The sequence below is a fragment of the Scyliorhinus torazame genome, chromosome 6 (assembly GCF_047496885.1).
Source record: "Scyliorhinus torazame isolate Kashiwa2021f chromosome 6, sScyTor2.1, whole genome shotgun sequence".
Lineage (NCBI taxonomy): Eukaryota > Metazoa > Chordata > Chondrichthyes > Carcharhiniformes > Scyliorhinidae > Scyliorhinus > Scyliorhinus torazame.
Genome location: NC_092712.1, coordinates 92256389 through 92272874, shown reverse-complemented (window position 1 = coordinate 92272874; position 16486 = coordinate 92256389). Strand labels below are relative to the sequence as shown.

Genomic DNA, 16486 nt, shown 5'->3' with positions numbered 1-16486 from the left:
GCAGTGGATGTTGTCTATATGGACTTCAGTAAGGCCTTTGACAAGGTCCCTCATGGTAGACTAGTACAAAAGGTGAAGTCACACGGGATCAGGGGTGAGCTGGCAAGGTGGATACAGAACTGGCTAGGCCATAGAAGGCAGAGAGTAGCAATGGAAGGATGCTTTTCTCATTGGAGGGCTGTGACCAGTGGTGTTCCACAGGGATCAGTGCTGGGACCTTTGCTCTTTGTAGTATATATAAATGATTTGGAGGAAAATGTAACTGGTCTGATTAGTAAGTTTGCAGACGACACAAAGGTTGGTGGAATTGCGGATAGCGATGAGGACTGTCGGAGGATACAGCAGGATTTAGATTGTTTGGAGACTTGGGTGGAGAGATGGCAGATGGAGTTTAATCCGGACAAATGTGAGGTAATGCATTTTGGAAGGTCTAATGCAGGCAGGGAATATACAGTGAATGGTAGAACCCTCAAGAGTATTGAAAGTCAAAGAGATCTAGGAGTACAGGTACACAGGTCATTGAAAGGGGCAACACAGGTGGAGAAGGTAGTCAAGAAGGCATACGGCATGCTTTCCTTCATTGGCCGGGGCATTGAGTATAAGAATTGGCAAGTCATGTTGCAGCTGTATAGAACCTTAGTTAGGCCACACTTGGAGTATAGTGTTCAATTCTGGTCGCCACACTACCAGAAGGATGTGGAGGCTTTAGAGAGGGTGCAGAAGAGATTTACCAGAATGTTGCCTGGTATGGAGGGCATTAGCTATGAGGAGCGGTTGAATAAACTCGGTTTGTTCTCACTGGAACGAAGGAGGTTGAGGGGAGACCTGATAGACGTATACAAAATTATGAGGGGCATAGACAGAGTGGATAGTCAGAGGCTTTTCCCCAGGGTAGAGGGGTCAATTACTAGGGGGCATAGGTTTAAGGTGAGAGGGGCAAGGTTTAGAGTAGATGTACGAGGCAAGTTTTTTACGCAGAGGGCAGTGGGTGCCTGGAACTCGCTACCGGAGGAGGTGGTGGAAGCAGGGACGATAGTTACATTTAAGGGGCATCTTGACAAATACATGAATAGGATGGGAATAGAGGGATACAGACCCAGGAAGTGTAGAAGATTGTAGTTTAGTCGGGCAGCATGGTCGGCACGGGCTTGGAGGGCCTGTTCCTGTGCTGTACATTTCTTTGTTCTTTGTTGTTCGGACCTGAGTTAAAGCCATATTCCACTCGAAGACTCGAAATATCCATACAGGTAGGTTGTCTCCTCTGAGGACTAAGAGATAACATTCCACCACAACTAATAAAACATGTATTAAATCAATTACACAAAGACCACTATGGTAATGTAAGCATAAAGGAGATAGTCAGAAGTTATTTTTGGTGACTGGAGCTAGATGCCAAAGTTGAAAAGACGAGACTATGTTCATCGTGCACAAAAAAGTGCGGAACATGCCACTATTAGCCCCATTATACCTGTGGGAATGACCAGAAGAGACCTAGCAATGGGTACATTGATTATGCTAGACTGCTTGAAGGGCGTTAGTTTCTCATTCTAATTGGCGCTCACTCAAAATGGCCTTAAATTGTCACGAAGGCACCAGCGGAGAAAATGACATTTGGTGAAATCTTCAGCAGCTTCGGATACCCTGACCAACTCACGAACAATAACAGGCAACAGTTCATTTTGCGAGTGTTTGTAAAGTACTTGGAAAACGGAATTTAATACATCCGATCCGTTCCACATCACCCCGCCACAAGCTGGCAGAACGTTTTGTACAATTAAATATTTGTTGACAGTAACTAGCGAACAAGGTGCATTGTCTAAAGGCTTGAGCCAATACCTGCTCACATATAGGAATACTGCGTGCTCAACAACCCAAGTTTCTCTGGCGTTGCTAATGGTTAAACGTTAACTGCGCATAGCATTCAATTTTCTAAAACCACCCAAGACAAAATAAATTGTTGAGAAAAGGCAGCAGGATCAGGACGTATAACGGGAAACAACCTTGTGTTTTTCACCAGGGTCAAGAGGTTCTGGCAAGGAACTATACCACAAAAGTGGATACCTGCCACCATTTTAACATAGACAGGACTGGTCTCTTGCACCATGCAAACCCAAGACAAATAGAATATGGAGTAGACATGCAAATCAACTTTTGGTGACAAGAAACAATCTGCTGGAGGCAAAACCAACATGACTCCAAATTGAGGTGTGTCAAGGGCAGCACGGTAGCATTGTGGATAGCACAAATGCTTCACAGCTTCAGGGTCCCAGGTTCGATTCCGGCTTGGGTCACTGTCTGTGCGGAGTCTGCACATCCTCCCCGTGTGTGCGTGGGTTTCCTCCTGGTGCTCCGGTTTCCTCCCACAGTCCAAAGATGTGCGGGTTAGGTGGATTGGCCATGCTAAATTGGCCATAGTGTCCAAAATTGCCCATAGTGTTGGGTGGGGTTACTGGGTTATGGGGATAGGGTGGAGGTGTGGACCTTGGGTAGGGTGCTCTTTCCAAGAGCCGGTGCAGACTCGATGGGCCGAATGGCCTCCTTCTGCACTGTAACTTCTATGACGAAGACCTTCCAGACACATTATCGAACCAATTTGGAAAGCAGTACCTCAGTTGAGAACCAGACATCAAGTGAACCTTAGAACACTGCCCCGACACCGGTTAAGATGACAACGGGCGGCATTCAGACCAAGCCTAAGACACCAGAGGGTGCAGCAAACATGAAAAGCCAGATGTCCGAGGTTTGCTAACAACCACACAGAAAACAACAACCTCCGAAGCGTGTGACACATTGACTGTTGGTGATTAAAATGTTATATTGTTTATTTTGTCAGCGACCTTGATTTAAAAAGGGGGAGAAAACTGTAGTGCATTCATGGTATTTCTCGTTTCCTAACTAGCAAGCCTTGCGGTGGTACAGGGGCACTTGAGACGATCATGTGACATCACCGGTCATGGCGGCACGGTAGCCGTGGTTAGCACTGTTGCTTCAGAGCACCAGGGACCCAGGTTCGATTCCCATCTTGGGTCACTGTCTGTGCAGAATCTGCATGTTCTCCCCGTGTCTGCGTGGGATTCCACCAGGTACCGGTTTCCTCCCACAAGTCCCGAAAGACACGCTTGTTAGGTGAATTGGACGTCTGAATTCGCCCTCAATGTACCCGAGCAGGCGCCGGAGTGTGGTGACGAGGGGATTTTCACAGTAACTTCATTGCAGTGTTAATGCAAGCCTACTTGTGACACAAATAAAGATTATTTGCACAGACAAACAGGCAGTGTCACATAGCAGCCTGTGATGTTAACATCTCCTGAATAAAGCTCTTCTGTTGTTTGAATCTCGGAGGCCTACAGGCTTAATTTTAAAACCAACACATATTAACTTAATTTCCCATTTAAAGACATTTGGCATAACAGCTGTGTGCACTGAAGGTCATTTTCAGTCTTGGTCTAATGTAAACAATAGCACTACCATGTCAAGGAAGGGTCAAAAAATATAGCTGGTATCAATCGGTGTCTGAAACGTTCCCATATAGGCACAAAATAATTTTGCTGTCACTTGTGCGAATATATGTTTGCGACTGTTTGCTTTAGTAATGATAGCTTCCCAATGGTTACAGTCCATACATACCAGTAGGAACAAAGCTTCTTCATTTCCATTATGAAGGTGAGCAAGTTGCTTATTTTGCCAGGACCAATATCAAAAAAGGACAATCCAGCTGCGTCGGAGATCTGTTTCAGGCGGCAGTTCTCCAATATAAAATAGACCTCACGAGAAATTAATCTCACAAAACAGGGTATGAAGATGTTCTCAGCAAGAATTGTTACATTTAAGTTAACAGCAAAGTCATTCACAATGAACTCCACTCATAAACGTGTTATAAGTGCTCCAGTAGATGAAATTATCACTTGCAACATTCAGTTTATATCATGGCTGCATTATACTTCAGATTACTTTTTAAAAGAGTACTTTAATTCTAAAATACAACTAAATATTACTAAAGCATAGGTTAAGTATAGATGCAGGATAGCAAACTGAAGTCCTCCATTTGTATGCTCACAGGCTACGGAATGTTTGTCCATTCATTTTGATGAACAGAAACATTAGAATAGTGAGCTTAGAAGTGCAAAACTCCAACTGTAGGCCAGTTATTTTTTTTTAAATTTAAAAAGATACTTCTGTGGTGCTATTAATTTCAATGGATTTGGACAAAAGAAAATAGCTTTATCATCAAATATTATAAAATTACATGAAGTATATAGTTTCAATGGAGTGAATGCTACACAGGCTTAACCAGACTTTAATCAGAACTCAAAGGGCTTCTGTATATATTTCACAAAATCAAATATTAACTAGGAACACCAATAACAAATGTGATTTATTTATATATTTTTTAACAAGTTACCAGGACCAAGGTGATTTTTCATGTGATTCTGTTCTAATAGAGGGGGATGACCCAAGTTCAGGAAACCAGGATGTACAAGCAGTTTGGGTTGAGATGAGAAATTATAACACCAAGAAATCACTTGTGGGCGTGGAGTACAAAGTATAAAAGAGATAATAAGAGTTTGTCAGAAAGGTACTGCAATAATCATGGGGGATTTTAATCTACATATAGATTGGAAAAATCAGATGGTCAAAGGTAGCATAGATGAGTTCTTCGAATGTTTTCAGGATAGTTGCTTAGAACAGCACATTCTGGAGCCAGAGGGCTGGCTATACTAGACCTGGTATTGTAAATGCAATAGGATTAATAGATAACCTCACAATGATGGCACCCCTAGGTATCTGCGATCATAACACAATTGAATTTTACATTTGGTTTGAGGGAGAGAAGAATATGCCCAAGACTAGTATTTTAAACTTAAATAAGGGGAAGTGTGAGGGATGAAAGCAGAGCCAGCTAAAGTGAACTGGCAAATGTGCTTAAATGATAGATCAACAAATATTCAATGGTGGACATTTAAAGGGATATTTCAGAATATACAGAATAGACACATTCCAATGAGAAAGGAAAATTGCAAGGGAAGGACCCATCATCTGTGATTAACTAAAAAAGTTAAAGACTGCACTAAACTAGAAAAAGTATATGTTTGCGCTATGATAAGTGGCAGGTCAGAAGATTGGAAAGTAAATTAAGAACAAAGAATGACTAAAAAATTGAAATGGAAAAACTGAAGTACGAGAAAGCTAGCCAGTAAAAGTTTTTATAGATATCTAAATTTTGAAATAAAGTTAACAAAAAGTGAACATTAGTCCAATAGAAAGTGCTTCTGCAGAATTGAAAATGGAAAGTAGGACTATGGCAGGTGAATTAAACGGGTATTTTGCATCTGTCGAGGACACGAGTAGCATCCCAGAAATAACTATAAATCAGGAAATCAAAGGAAGGGAGAACTCAGCAAAATTGCAATCATCAGTGAAGTGGTATCGAGCAAATTGTTGGGTCTGTGGACTGTCAAACCCCCTGATCCAGATGGACTTCACCCTAAGGTCTTGAAAGAAGTGGCTAATGAGATAGTTGATGCATTGGTTTTAATTTTCCAAAATTCAGAGATGATTCCAATAGATTGGAAAATAGGAAATGAAGCTCCTTTATTCAAAGAGGGTGGAAGGCAGGAAACTATAGGTATCTATCACAGGAAAAATGTTAGAAGCCATTATTAAAGATATTAAAGCAGGGTACTTGGAAACATTCACGGCTATCAGGCAGAGTCAACATGGTTTTGTGATAGGGAAATCATGTTTAACAATTTGCTGGAGTTCTTTTAAGGAGTCACGTGTTGTGGATAAAGGGGAAATCGGTGGATGTAATGTACTTTAATTTCCAGAAGGCATTTGATAAGGCGAAACATGAAAGATTGCGTAAAATAAAATAGGATATAGGGGGTAACATATACGCATGGATTGAAGATTGTTTCAGAAAACAAAATTGACCTAAGTATGAATGTTTTTTTTTCTAGCTGACAGGATGTGACGAGTGGTATGTCACACAGAGCAGTACTGCGGCCTCACTGTTTTTTTACAAGTTATGTAAATAACTTGGAGAAACATAATGTGGGGACCGTGGGAAGGAATTTCATTGCCCATCTGCACTGAAACCTCATTGTCATGTTCACACTGGGGAAAGTTTGTTCACCTGCTCTGAGTGTGGGAAGGGATTCAGTCCTTCATCTGCCCTGCTGAGACATCAGCGCATTCGCACTGGGCAGAGACCATTCACCTGCCCTGAGTTTGGGAAGGGTTCACTATGTCAAATGATCTGCTAAGATTTCAGCGAGTTCACACTGGCGAGAAGCCATTCATATGCTTTGTGTCAACATGGTTTTGTGATAGAGAAATCACAAGATGAAGGAACTGAAGGTGGTGCCAAATTTGCTGATGACACGAAGAGGACGCAAGGAGGTTACAAAGCGACATAGGTAAGTTAAGTGACTGGGCAAAATCTGGCAAATAGAATACAATATGGGTAAATGTAAATTGTCTATTTTGGCAGAAATAATAAGGCTGTATCTGATCATTGCACTCCAATTTGTAAATAAGAATGACCTTATTTTTCAACTTTAAAATGGATTGAATCAAATGATCATATGTCTCATTATTTCGTGGCACCTCTAAAAGCTTTATCAAACACAACTTGTTTTAGCTGATGAGGCTCGCATGTTCTTATTTTATAGTTTGTTGATATTTTCAAACCCACACCTTTGAATTTACTTCAACCACTTTAGAGAATATTCTAAGTTTTTCCAATTCTAACCAATGAACTACATGCTTAAAATACAAAGTGTTAATCACTGCACTGGCAACTTACTTCAGCCACAAAATTAAAGAGGTAAAGTGTGATATTTATAAAGCAAAGTTTAAGAGTAAAACTACTTTCCAGCAACATGTTGAAAATCTAGACAGAAATGAGAATAAAGAATGCACACTTAACAGACTATCTACACATTTATATTGTATGCTGCAACTCTGAAAACTCATTACAGAATAACTTGACCAAAAAGCCCCATCTTATAATTGTCAAATCGCACACTATTGTATTCCAGGAGATGGTAATATCTGGGTATATTCCCAGATACAGTCAACTCTTGCATTTTTGCAAACTTTTCTAGGACTATATTTGTGTGCTACTCAGCTTTAACACATCAAAGAGTTGATCTTAACAGCAATATTAGAACGAGGTTGTATGCAGCATTCCAGCTTCTAACCAGCAATACGCCTTCCAGTAAAACCCAACATGTGTCTCAGGTTACACCCATGCTTTTGCTCCTGTACCATTTTCACCACACATAACACCAATTGGATTAGGTTATCATTTGAACTGTTCGGAAAACTTTATGCAGGAGGTGGTAAACAAGCATTATCACCTTATACTCCCCCGGGTTCAGTGGCCAGTTAAGAATTAAAACAACTGAGTGCGCCAAAATTTCAAATGTCATTAGACTCAATTCCACCAGTCAATACAATGCAGCTCTCCAATTACTTTACTTTAAAAAAATAATCAGCCTACAATAGCTTCAAAATTAGAATTTTATTAAATGTCAACCTTTCAGCAACACTGCTATATTAAAACCTCAAATGTCAGAGATGTGCTTTTGCACTTGCTGAAATACGATTCCAACAACAGCAATTCAACCTCGTACGTAATTACAGCGGAGACAACTTACGTAGAAAAGCTTAAAACTGTAATGCACAAGCCCTGACTAAATCTCTTCGAGCATAATCTGTTGAGCCTGACGGGCAGTGAGCCCAATACAGCAAGACGACAAACAGTAAATCAAAAGCCACAAATCAACTGCTTGATCCCTCCATACATGGCGTTATGTAAAAGGGATATACCCTTAAATCTCCTTACGGTTTTGTTAAAAAAGACACGGAATCTGGTCTCAATCGTACCTCGTCCTTTCCAACAGATGGGTGTTTTTTTCCATTTGCATCTCCATCCTCCTCTTCACTTGGACAGGTCCTTCGTGTCGCCATTATAACATTTCAAATTAAAACTAATCCAGATCAGGAGAACATTCTCTCGGCTCCGCAAATTGAAAAATCCAGTCACTCATGAATTGCAACAACAAAAACCACAGCCCGATAGATGATAACTCGCCGGTCTACCCGTTCTTCCTCGTTGCTTCTTAATGAAACTGGAAAAAAATAGATACACAGGCATTTTGTCATAAATATCGCATTCGTACCATAATTCATGCTCACAACCCTCCTGAAAAAGTGATCAGAAAAACGCACCGACACAAATCAAGTCAGCTCTCCCAACAGGAGATTCAACCTCCTTCCATCAATCAAGGAAACGCCTTTTTTTTTAAAAAACAATCCTGTTACTTGGCTTTTCCTACAGGATTCGCGTGTAATGCTCAACACCTCCCTGCCGCCAAGTTTCTTTTAGCTTCATTTGCTTTTTTCTCCTCATGCCCCTCCGATCTCTGCGAAATCCCAGGAAAACCGGCGGTTCCCTCCTCCCCCCCCCCCCCCCCCCCAAAAAAAAGCAGACGCCAAGATCGGGAAAGGGGGACAATTTCAAAAGGAAGACGGGACACAGACACAGTCTACAGCCAGACTTTTCACACTGCTTCCTTCCCCTAGGTGCCAGGGAATGGATCCTGACAACTAACCATTTGTTGTGGTGGGTGGGTGTTTTCACTTTGGACTGATCCGGCCGAGCAGCGTGATGTGGAAATTATTACCAACCATTATAACCCGCTATATATATATATCATATAGCATGGGGTCAGAAAGTGGAGGATTTTTTAAAAAAAGGTAGATTCCCATCTGCAACAGAATTCCCTCCCCATCAATCACAGTACAAGCGGAGTGGAGAAATTACACTCATCGGCGTGTGCGCGCACACACACACAGCCTCCTCCTTTTTCCTCCGTTACTGGGGTGATGTTTAAAATGGGAGGGAGACCTTCCCCTCCCCCTCAGACAGACCTTGTACGGTTGAGGCCTGGATTCCCCCCTCTCAATCCAGGAGACTCCAGCAGCAGCTGTCCCCCAGTTCGGGCCGCGCTCTCCCCACCGCTGCCAGCAGCAGCAGCTCCTCCCGCTCAGGCGGCGCCGCCGCCATGGCTCCTCGGGGCTTTCTCCCTCTGGCTGTGTGGTGTCACTCGACGCTCCCTCGAGTCCGGCCGGCCGCCTTCAACCCTCCTCCCTTCGGCAGTTCAACCAGACTCTGAAGCCAGGCCTACTCCAACCGCGATCGCCACCGACATCTTTCTCTCTCCTCGCCCAGTCCACACGAGCGGGGCGCGCGCGCGCGTGAAAAAAATGCAAGGAGGAAAAAAAAAACCCATGGACAAGCCCGAGTGCGACCCGGGCCGGGCGGCCAATTGGGACCCGCGTTACGATCAGGGCTTCGCCTCTCGACCAATCGGACGGGGTCTTTCATCGGCTGGGCTGCCCTCGGCCCCGCCCCCTCCCCCCGCCTCGCGCTTTCCAGCCATCATTCCCATTGGGGAGTGCGCTCGCGCTCGCCCCCGACTCCAGCCAATCTGCCGCCGGCGCCGCGCTCTCATCCCTCCTCACACCCAGAACCATTGATACACTCACTCCACCCATCCATCCCTGCTGCATTTCACGCAGCTTTACACCGTTAAAGATTTTGGATTATAAAGTTTGTTTGTAGTGTGTGCCGGTGCAGAGTGATTTACTCAACCTCTCCTCCCTCCTGTTCTTTCTTTGGAACGAATAGGCTGCGAACTGCATGCAGCGCAGGCTCTGGGTGTGTGTGTATGCATGTGTGTGTGTGTGTGTGTGCTGTGATCTTCAGCAAGATGTGATCTGCATAGAAATGAAGCGCAGGGACGGACGGGATAGTCATTTACTCCAGTTCGCTGACCGCCTATCTTCATGCCACAGCTTTTGTAATTGCGGCTTCGCAAGATTTCGGCTGGCAACGTTATTTCACAGCATAGAACCGCCACCCCACCCCCCGCAACTTAAAAGAGAGTTTGTCTCTGATCGCAAGCACTTCGTTCAAATCACAGCTTAAACCAGAGCTTTTGGTTGTGCTGTGCAGCTTTTGATTTATCGATCCTTGGGTTACAAAAAGGAATGACAGCGTGATCCACATTCTCACATCCAATCCCCACGATGATCGGAGAAGTGCTCATCTGATGCCACTATCTATCCTTTTGTCACTGACTGGGCTTTTTCCCTGCAGGTGCAATTGGCCATGATGCTCAGCACGCTGTTCTCGTCCCTTGCAGCGATTTGTCAAGAGTCTCATTTGTTTCGTACCTCCAAAAAAAAATCGTAATTTCTTTCAACAATTTCTTATAACACTAACGCTGTATCGTGGGGATTTATTTGCCTATCTTTGTAAAGATCTATCAATTTCTTGCAGTATAATTCCAAATCTCCTCTTACGATTTGTCACAACACTTTCACCCATTCACTCGCTTCTCACACACCAGTTACCATACTTGCTCCTTTCTTAGATTCACTCATAGTCCAAAGGCCCTTCGTCCTTCGAGAGCAAAAACAAAATACTTCAAATAATGGAAATCTGAAATAAAAATAGAAAATAGTGGAAATGCTCAGCGGGTCAGGCAGCAGCTGCGGGGAAAGAAACAGCGAGTTGAAGATCTGTGACGATCTTTCAAACCGAGCCTATCTTGTGAAACATTCAGCAAGCTGCTTGTTGAAAATTTACCAGAATCAAATGTTTCACTCTGCGGTTTGTTGCTGTGGTGAATTAATACTCAGCGTGAGAAGACATGTTTCAGCACAACTGATTTCCAGACTGTTGCAGCGAATTTATGACATTTTACACACTCATTGCTCCCAGTGTCCCTGTTTATACACAATTTTATTTTAAAAATGTTTTTATTGGTTTTCACATTTTTATGTTACACATTTCAGTTCGTTCGTTAACTTACAAGTTCCATAACAGCGCACAGTACCAAGCAAAGCAACCAAGGAAAGATTGGAATTACAAAAGAGGGATAAAAACCAAAGAACGAGAAGGAAAACACAAACAAACAAGGATCACTATAAATATTTTCATCTACATGCACCCCCACTCCCACTGTGGCTGTAGACCCCATTTGGCTGCTCTGCCTCAGTTGCCCTTCCCAGTGTTGGCCCCAGTGTGTATTACCTGGCGTATTGCTGCTCCTACTGCTTTTCCGCTTGCCCTCAGGCCCTTTCCCTGCGGCTATGCCTCTTGTGTCCCATGCTCTTTTTCTGAATGGGCTTTATACTACCTTTGAGGTGTATAAAATACTAAATGGGACTGATAAAGTAAACATAGACCAAAGGTTCCCCTTGTGGGGAAATCTGGACCGAGAGGTCACAGATAAAGTTTGAGAGGCGGTAGATTTAGAACTGAGGTGAGGAGGAATGTCCTCTCAAAGACGATGGTGAAATTGTGGAACTCACTGCCCCGTAGTGCGGTGGAATCTACATCATTAAATGGTTTCAAGAAAGAGATAGATATATTTTTGATTTTTAAAACGGGTTAAAAGGATATGGACAACAGGTGGGAGGTGGATTTCAGACCAGGAAGAGATCAGCCATGATCGGATTGAATGGCGGAGCAGGCTCAAAGAGTTGAATTGCCCACTTCTGCTCCTAATTCCTATGTGCCTTTGTAAGAAGGTTGTCCAGAAGCCAACACGTCTGGGGCAGGCCCAGAACATGTGGTTGGCTAGGCCTTCCTGGCACCGTTCACATTTGTTCTCCACCTCCGGGAAGAGCCTGTTCATTCGGGTTCTGGTTAGGTGCGCTCTGTGCACCACCTTTAGCTGCATCAGGCTTAGCCCTGTGCATGTGGAGGTTGCCCTATGTAGTGCTTCAATTCTGAGTTCCTCCCCCTACTTCTATGCCTAGATCTTCCTCCCATTTTCCCCTTGTCAATCCAGGGGGGAATGTCGTCCATACAGGTCCCCACAATTCCCCTTCCCACGGTCACCTACGCCCAATAGTTCCTCAACTAGCAAGTTTCCTCGTGTCCGGGGGTACGTCATTGTTTCCCTACAGAGGAAGTTTTTGACCTATATATACCTCATTTCATTCCCTTTAAGTAGTTGGAACATCTCCCTGTTCTTCCAGGGTCACTAATCTATCATCTGTGTACATGTTGCTAACCGTCAGTGACCCCTTGTCCAGTCTCTACCTTTGAAGCTGGCGTCCATTGTTGCAGCCGTGAACCTGTGGTTGTTACAGATGGGGCCATAATGGACATTTTCATTAGGCCGAAATGTTGTCTCATTTAGTACCACATTTGGACGGTGGCTACCACCACTGGGCTTCTTGAGTGTTTGGCTGGAGGGAATGGGAGTGCGGTCATGTCTAGGGATTGCAGGGATGTCCCTGTGCAGGAACTCTCCTCCATCCTCACCCATTCCACTCTAGGTTCCTTCACCCATCCCCTCAATCTTTCTGCTGTGGCCGCCCAGTGGTAGAACTGTATATTCAGGAAGGCCACGCCTCCCATACTTCTTTTCCTTTGTAGGACATTATTTTTATCCTTGGGTGCTTCCCCCCCACACAAATGCCATAATTAAATTTTGTGAAAAATATATATATTAAAAAAAAATTTTTTTTTGGAGTACCCAGTTCATTTTTTCCAACTAAGGGGCAATTTAGCGTAGCCTGCACATCCACTTAGCCTGCACATCTTTGGATTGTGGGGCGAAACCCACACAAACACGGGGTGAATGTGCAAACTCCACACGGACAGTGACCCAGAGCCAGGATCGAACATGGGACCTCGGAGCCATGAGGCATCAGTGTTAACCATTGTGCCACCGTGGAACCCTCTTAAAAATATTTTTATTCAACATTTTTAACATTTTTATACAAACAAAACAAAAACCAACACCATGGGAGCACTGTACAGTAGTTTTACCCAGACGGTAAACTCTGGCCAAGCCCAAACCACTCCAGTACCTCGATGAGGTACTTCCACTTAACTTTGTCAAAGGCATTTTCCATGTCCAGGGAGATGTTTACCCCTGATTCTCTCCCCAGATGGGGTCATTATCACATTCAGCAGGCGCCTGATGTTTGACATTAGCTGCCTGCCCTTGATAAAGTCCATCTGATCCTCTGTGACCACCTCTGGTGCGCAGCTATCCAGCTGCCGAGCCAGGGTTTTTGACAGGATTTTCACATCTACATTGAGCAGCGAGATGGGTCTGTAGAACCCGCACTCAGTCGGATCTTTGGCTTTTTGGGTATCAGCGCTATTGTGGCAGGGCACCCCTTACCAGCGAGTCTGCGAACATTCCCTGCAAATGCAGGGCCATTGCTGGTGCAAATATTTTGTAGAAGTCTGTTGGGAATCCATCTGGCCCCAGTGCCTTCCCCGCCTGTATGGAGTTGATATTCCCCTTGACTTCCCCCAGTTCTTTCTGTTTTTTTAAAATAAACATTGTATTGAAGTATTTTTGGTATAGTGACAACAACAAAATAGACAATATACATGTAACCATAAACATAGTGCAAAAGCCATTTACCTCTCATACACCATCAACCCCCCCCCCCCCCCCCCAACACCCCACCCACCCCAAAAAAGAAGTCAACGAACGGTTTCAACCTCCGGGTGAATCCCTCTCAATGCAAACTTGATTTTCTCCAAACAGAGAGCTAGCCAGGTCCGATAGCCAGATCTCAGACTTCGGGGACTTTGAGTCCCTCCATGCTAATAGTATCCGTCTCCGGGCTACCAGGGAAGCAAAGGCCAGAATGCCTGCCTCTTTCTCCTCCTCGATTCCCGGGTCTTCTGACACCCCGAAAATCGGCACCTCTGGACTCAGCGCCACCCTTGTTTTTAACCCGTGGACATGACTTCCGCAAACCCCTGCCAAATTCCCCTACGCTTTGACATGTCCAAAACATGTGGACATGGTTTTTTCGGTTCTCCCGCACATTTTACACACCTGTCCTCCACCCCAAAGAATCTGCTCATCCCGGCCACTGTCATGTGAGCCCGGTGAAAAACCTTAAATTGTATCAGGCTGAGCCTGGCACATGTTGCAGACGTGTTTACTCTATCCAACTCGTCTGCCCATAGACCATCCTCTATCTCACCTCCCAGCTCCTCCTCCCACTTGTGCTTCAGCTCCTCGGTCTGTGTCTCCTCTGACCCCATAAGCTCCTTATAAATGTTCGAGACGCTCCCTTCTCCTACCCACCCTCTGGAAACTACCCTGTCCTGAATCCCCCTTAGCAGTAGGAGTGGGAAGGTTGACACCTATTTACGTAGGAGGTCCCGCACCTGCAGATACCTGAATTTGTTTCCCCTCGCCAACCCAAACTTTTCATCCAACATACTCGGAAAGCTCCCCTCTATGAACATATCCCCATCCTCTCAATCCCCACTCTCCGCCATTGGAACCTCCCGTCCATACTCCCTGGGGCAAACCGGTGATTATCACAGATTGGGGACCAGACCGATGCTCCCACTGCTCCCACATACCACCTCCACTGGCCCCAAACTCTCAGGGCCGCCACCACCACCACTGGTGAAGTACCGTGCCGGCGGGAATGGCAGAGGCGTAGTTACCCCAAATTGGTGCCATTACATGAAGCCGCCTCCATACGCACCCATGCCGACCCCTCCCCCACCACCCACTTCCTGATCATGGCTATATTAGCCGCCCAGTAATAGTTGCTAAAATTTGGCAGCGCCAGCCCGCCCTGTCCCCGACTCCGCTCAAGCATTACCTTCCTTACTCGCGGGGTCTTGCCTGCCCAGACGAAGCCCGTGATCACTCTGTTGACCCGCTTAAAAAAGGATCGCGGAATAAAGCTGGGTAGACACTGAAATACAAATAGGAATCTCGGGAGGACCGTCATCTTCACCGTTAGCACCCTCCCAGCCAGAGATAACAGAAGCACGTCTCATCTCCGAAAATCGTCCTAATTTGGTCCACCAGCCAGGACTGATTCAATTTATGAAGCCGGCCCCATTCCCGCGCCACCTGAATGCCTAGGTACCTGAAGCTTCCCTCTACTAACCTTAATGGCAGCTCCCCCAATCGCCTCTCCTGTCCCCTCGCCTGGACCACAAACATCTCACTTTTCCCCATATTTAGCTTATACCCCGAAAACCGGCCAAATTCCCCTAGAGTCCTCATGATTTCTTCCATCCCCTCTATTGGGTCCGAAACGTACAGAAGCAGGTCATCCGCAAAGAGCAAAACCCTGTGCGCCCCCCCCCCCCCCCCCCCGCCCCCACCGGACCAGTCCTCTCCAGCCCCTTGAGGCTCCCAGAGCAGTTGCCAATGGCTCTATAGCCAGCGTAAACAACAATGGGGAGAGGGGGCATCCCTGCCTCGTCCCCCGGTGCAGTCTAAAATAGTCTGATGCTGTCCTATTTGTCCATACACTTGCCTCCGGAGCCTGATACAGTAACCTGACTCAGTCACTAAAGCTTCATCCAAATCCAAACCGTCCCAGTATCTCCCACAGATAGTCCCATTCTACCCGATCAAAAGCCTTTTCTGCATCCATTGCTATCACTACCTCCACCTCCCTACCTTCCAGGGGCATCATGATCACATTTAACAGCCTTCTTACAACTGCCTGCCCTTAACAAACCCCATCTGGTCCTCCCCAATAACGTCCGGAACACAATCCTCGATCCTGGAGGACAAGATCTTGGCCAGCAACTTGGCATCTACATTCAACAGGGAGATCGGCCTGTCGGACCCACACAGCTCTGGGTTCTTGTCCCACTTAAGAATCAGCAAAATCGTTGCCTGTGACATCGTCGGGGGCAACACCCCTCTTTCCCTTGCCTCACTGAACATCCTCAACAACACCGGCCCCAATATCCCCGAGAACGTTTTATAAATCTCCACTGGGTACCCGTCCGGACCCAGCCTGCATGTCCTTCAAGCCCTCCACTATCTCCTCCAGCTCGATTTGGGCCCCCAGCCCTTCTACCCTCTCCCCGTCCACCTTTGGGAAATTCAGCCCCTCCAAGTAGTACCTCATCCCCTCCGGCCCCGTAGGGGTTCCGACTTGTACAGCCTACTGTAGAAATCCCTAAACGCCTTATTCACCCCTACTGAATCACAAACCAGGTTCCCATCTCCGTCCTTTACTTTCCCTATCTCCCTAGCTGCCTCCCTCTTCCTAAGCTGCTGTGCAAGCATTCTGCTGGCCTTCTCTCCATGTTCATAGATCGCCCCCCTCGCCTCTCTCAGCTGCTCCACCGCCCTTCCTGTGGTCAGCAAGCTAAACTCCGCCTGTAACCTCCACTGTTCCCATAAAAGCCCTGCCTCTGGGGTCTCTGCATACCTCCTATCAATCTGTAGTAACTCCTTTACCAGTCGGTCCGTCTCTGCCCTGTCCACCTCCTCCCTATGGGCCCGGATCGAGATCAGCTCCCCACTGACCACCGCCTTCAGTGCTTCCCACACCACCGCTGCTGAAATTTCCCCTGTGTCATTGACCTGCAGGTAGCTCTGAATACATTTCCTCAGCCACTCGCACATCCCTTCATCCGCCAAAAGTCCCACAT

The 16486-nt window shown here is 45.7% G+C and overlaps 1 protein-coding gene across 9 annotated transcripts in view; it reads right to left on the bottom strand.

Moving 5' to 3' along the window:
- Positions 1 to 9273, bottom strand: part of arhgap21a (Rho GTPase activating protein 21a) — a 312775-nt gene extending 303502 nt beyond the window's left edge. For 5 of the 9 annotated variants that reach the window (XM_072508458.1, XM_072508460.1, XM_072508454.1 and 2 more), the window contains exons 1-2: positions 8941 to 9271; positions 7894 to 8138 (exon numbers count right to left, since the gene is read on the bottom strand). Coding sequence is in view for 5 of the 9 variants with exons in the window: in XM_072508454.1 (XP_072364555.1) it covers positions 7894 to 7977 (84 nt within the window). In the remaining 4 variants the exon portion in view is untranslated. Of the gene's footprint in view, positions 1 to 7852; positions 8139 to 8940 lie in introns of all 9 variants that reach the window. The other 4 variants (XR_011947721.1, XM_072508463.1, XM_072508459.1 and 1 more) reach the window with 3 other exon arrangements.
- Between the last annotated feature and the right edge of the window lie 7213 nt (positions 9274 to 16486).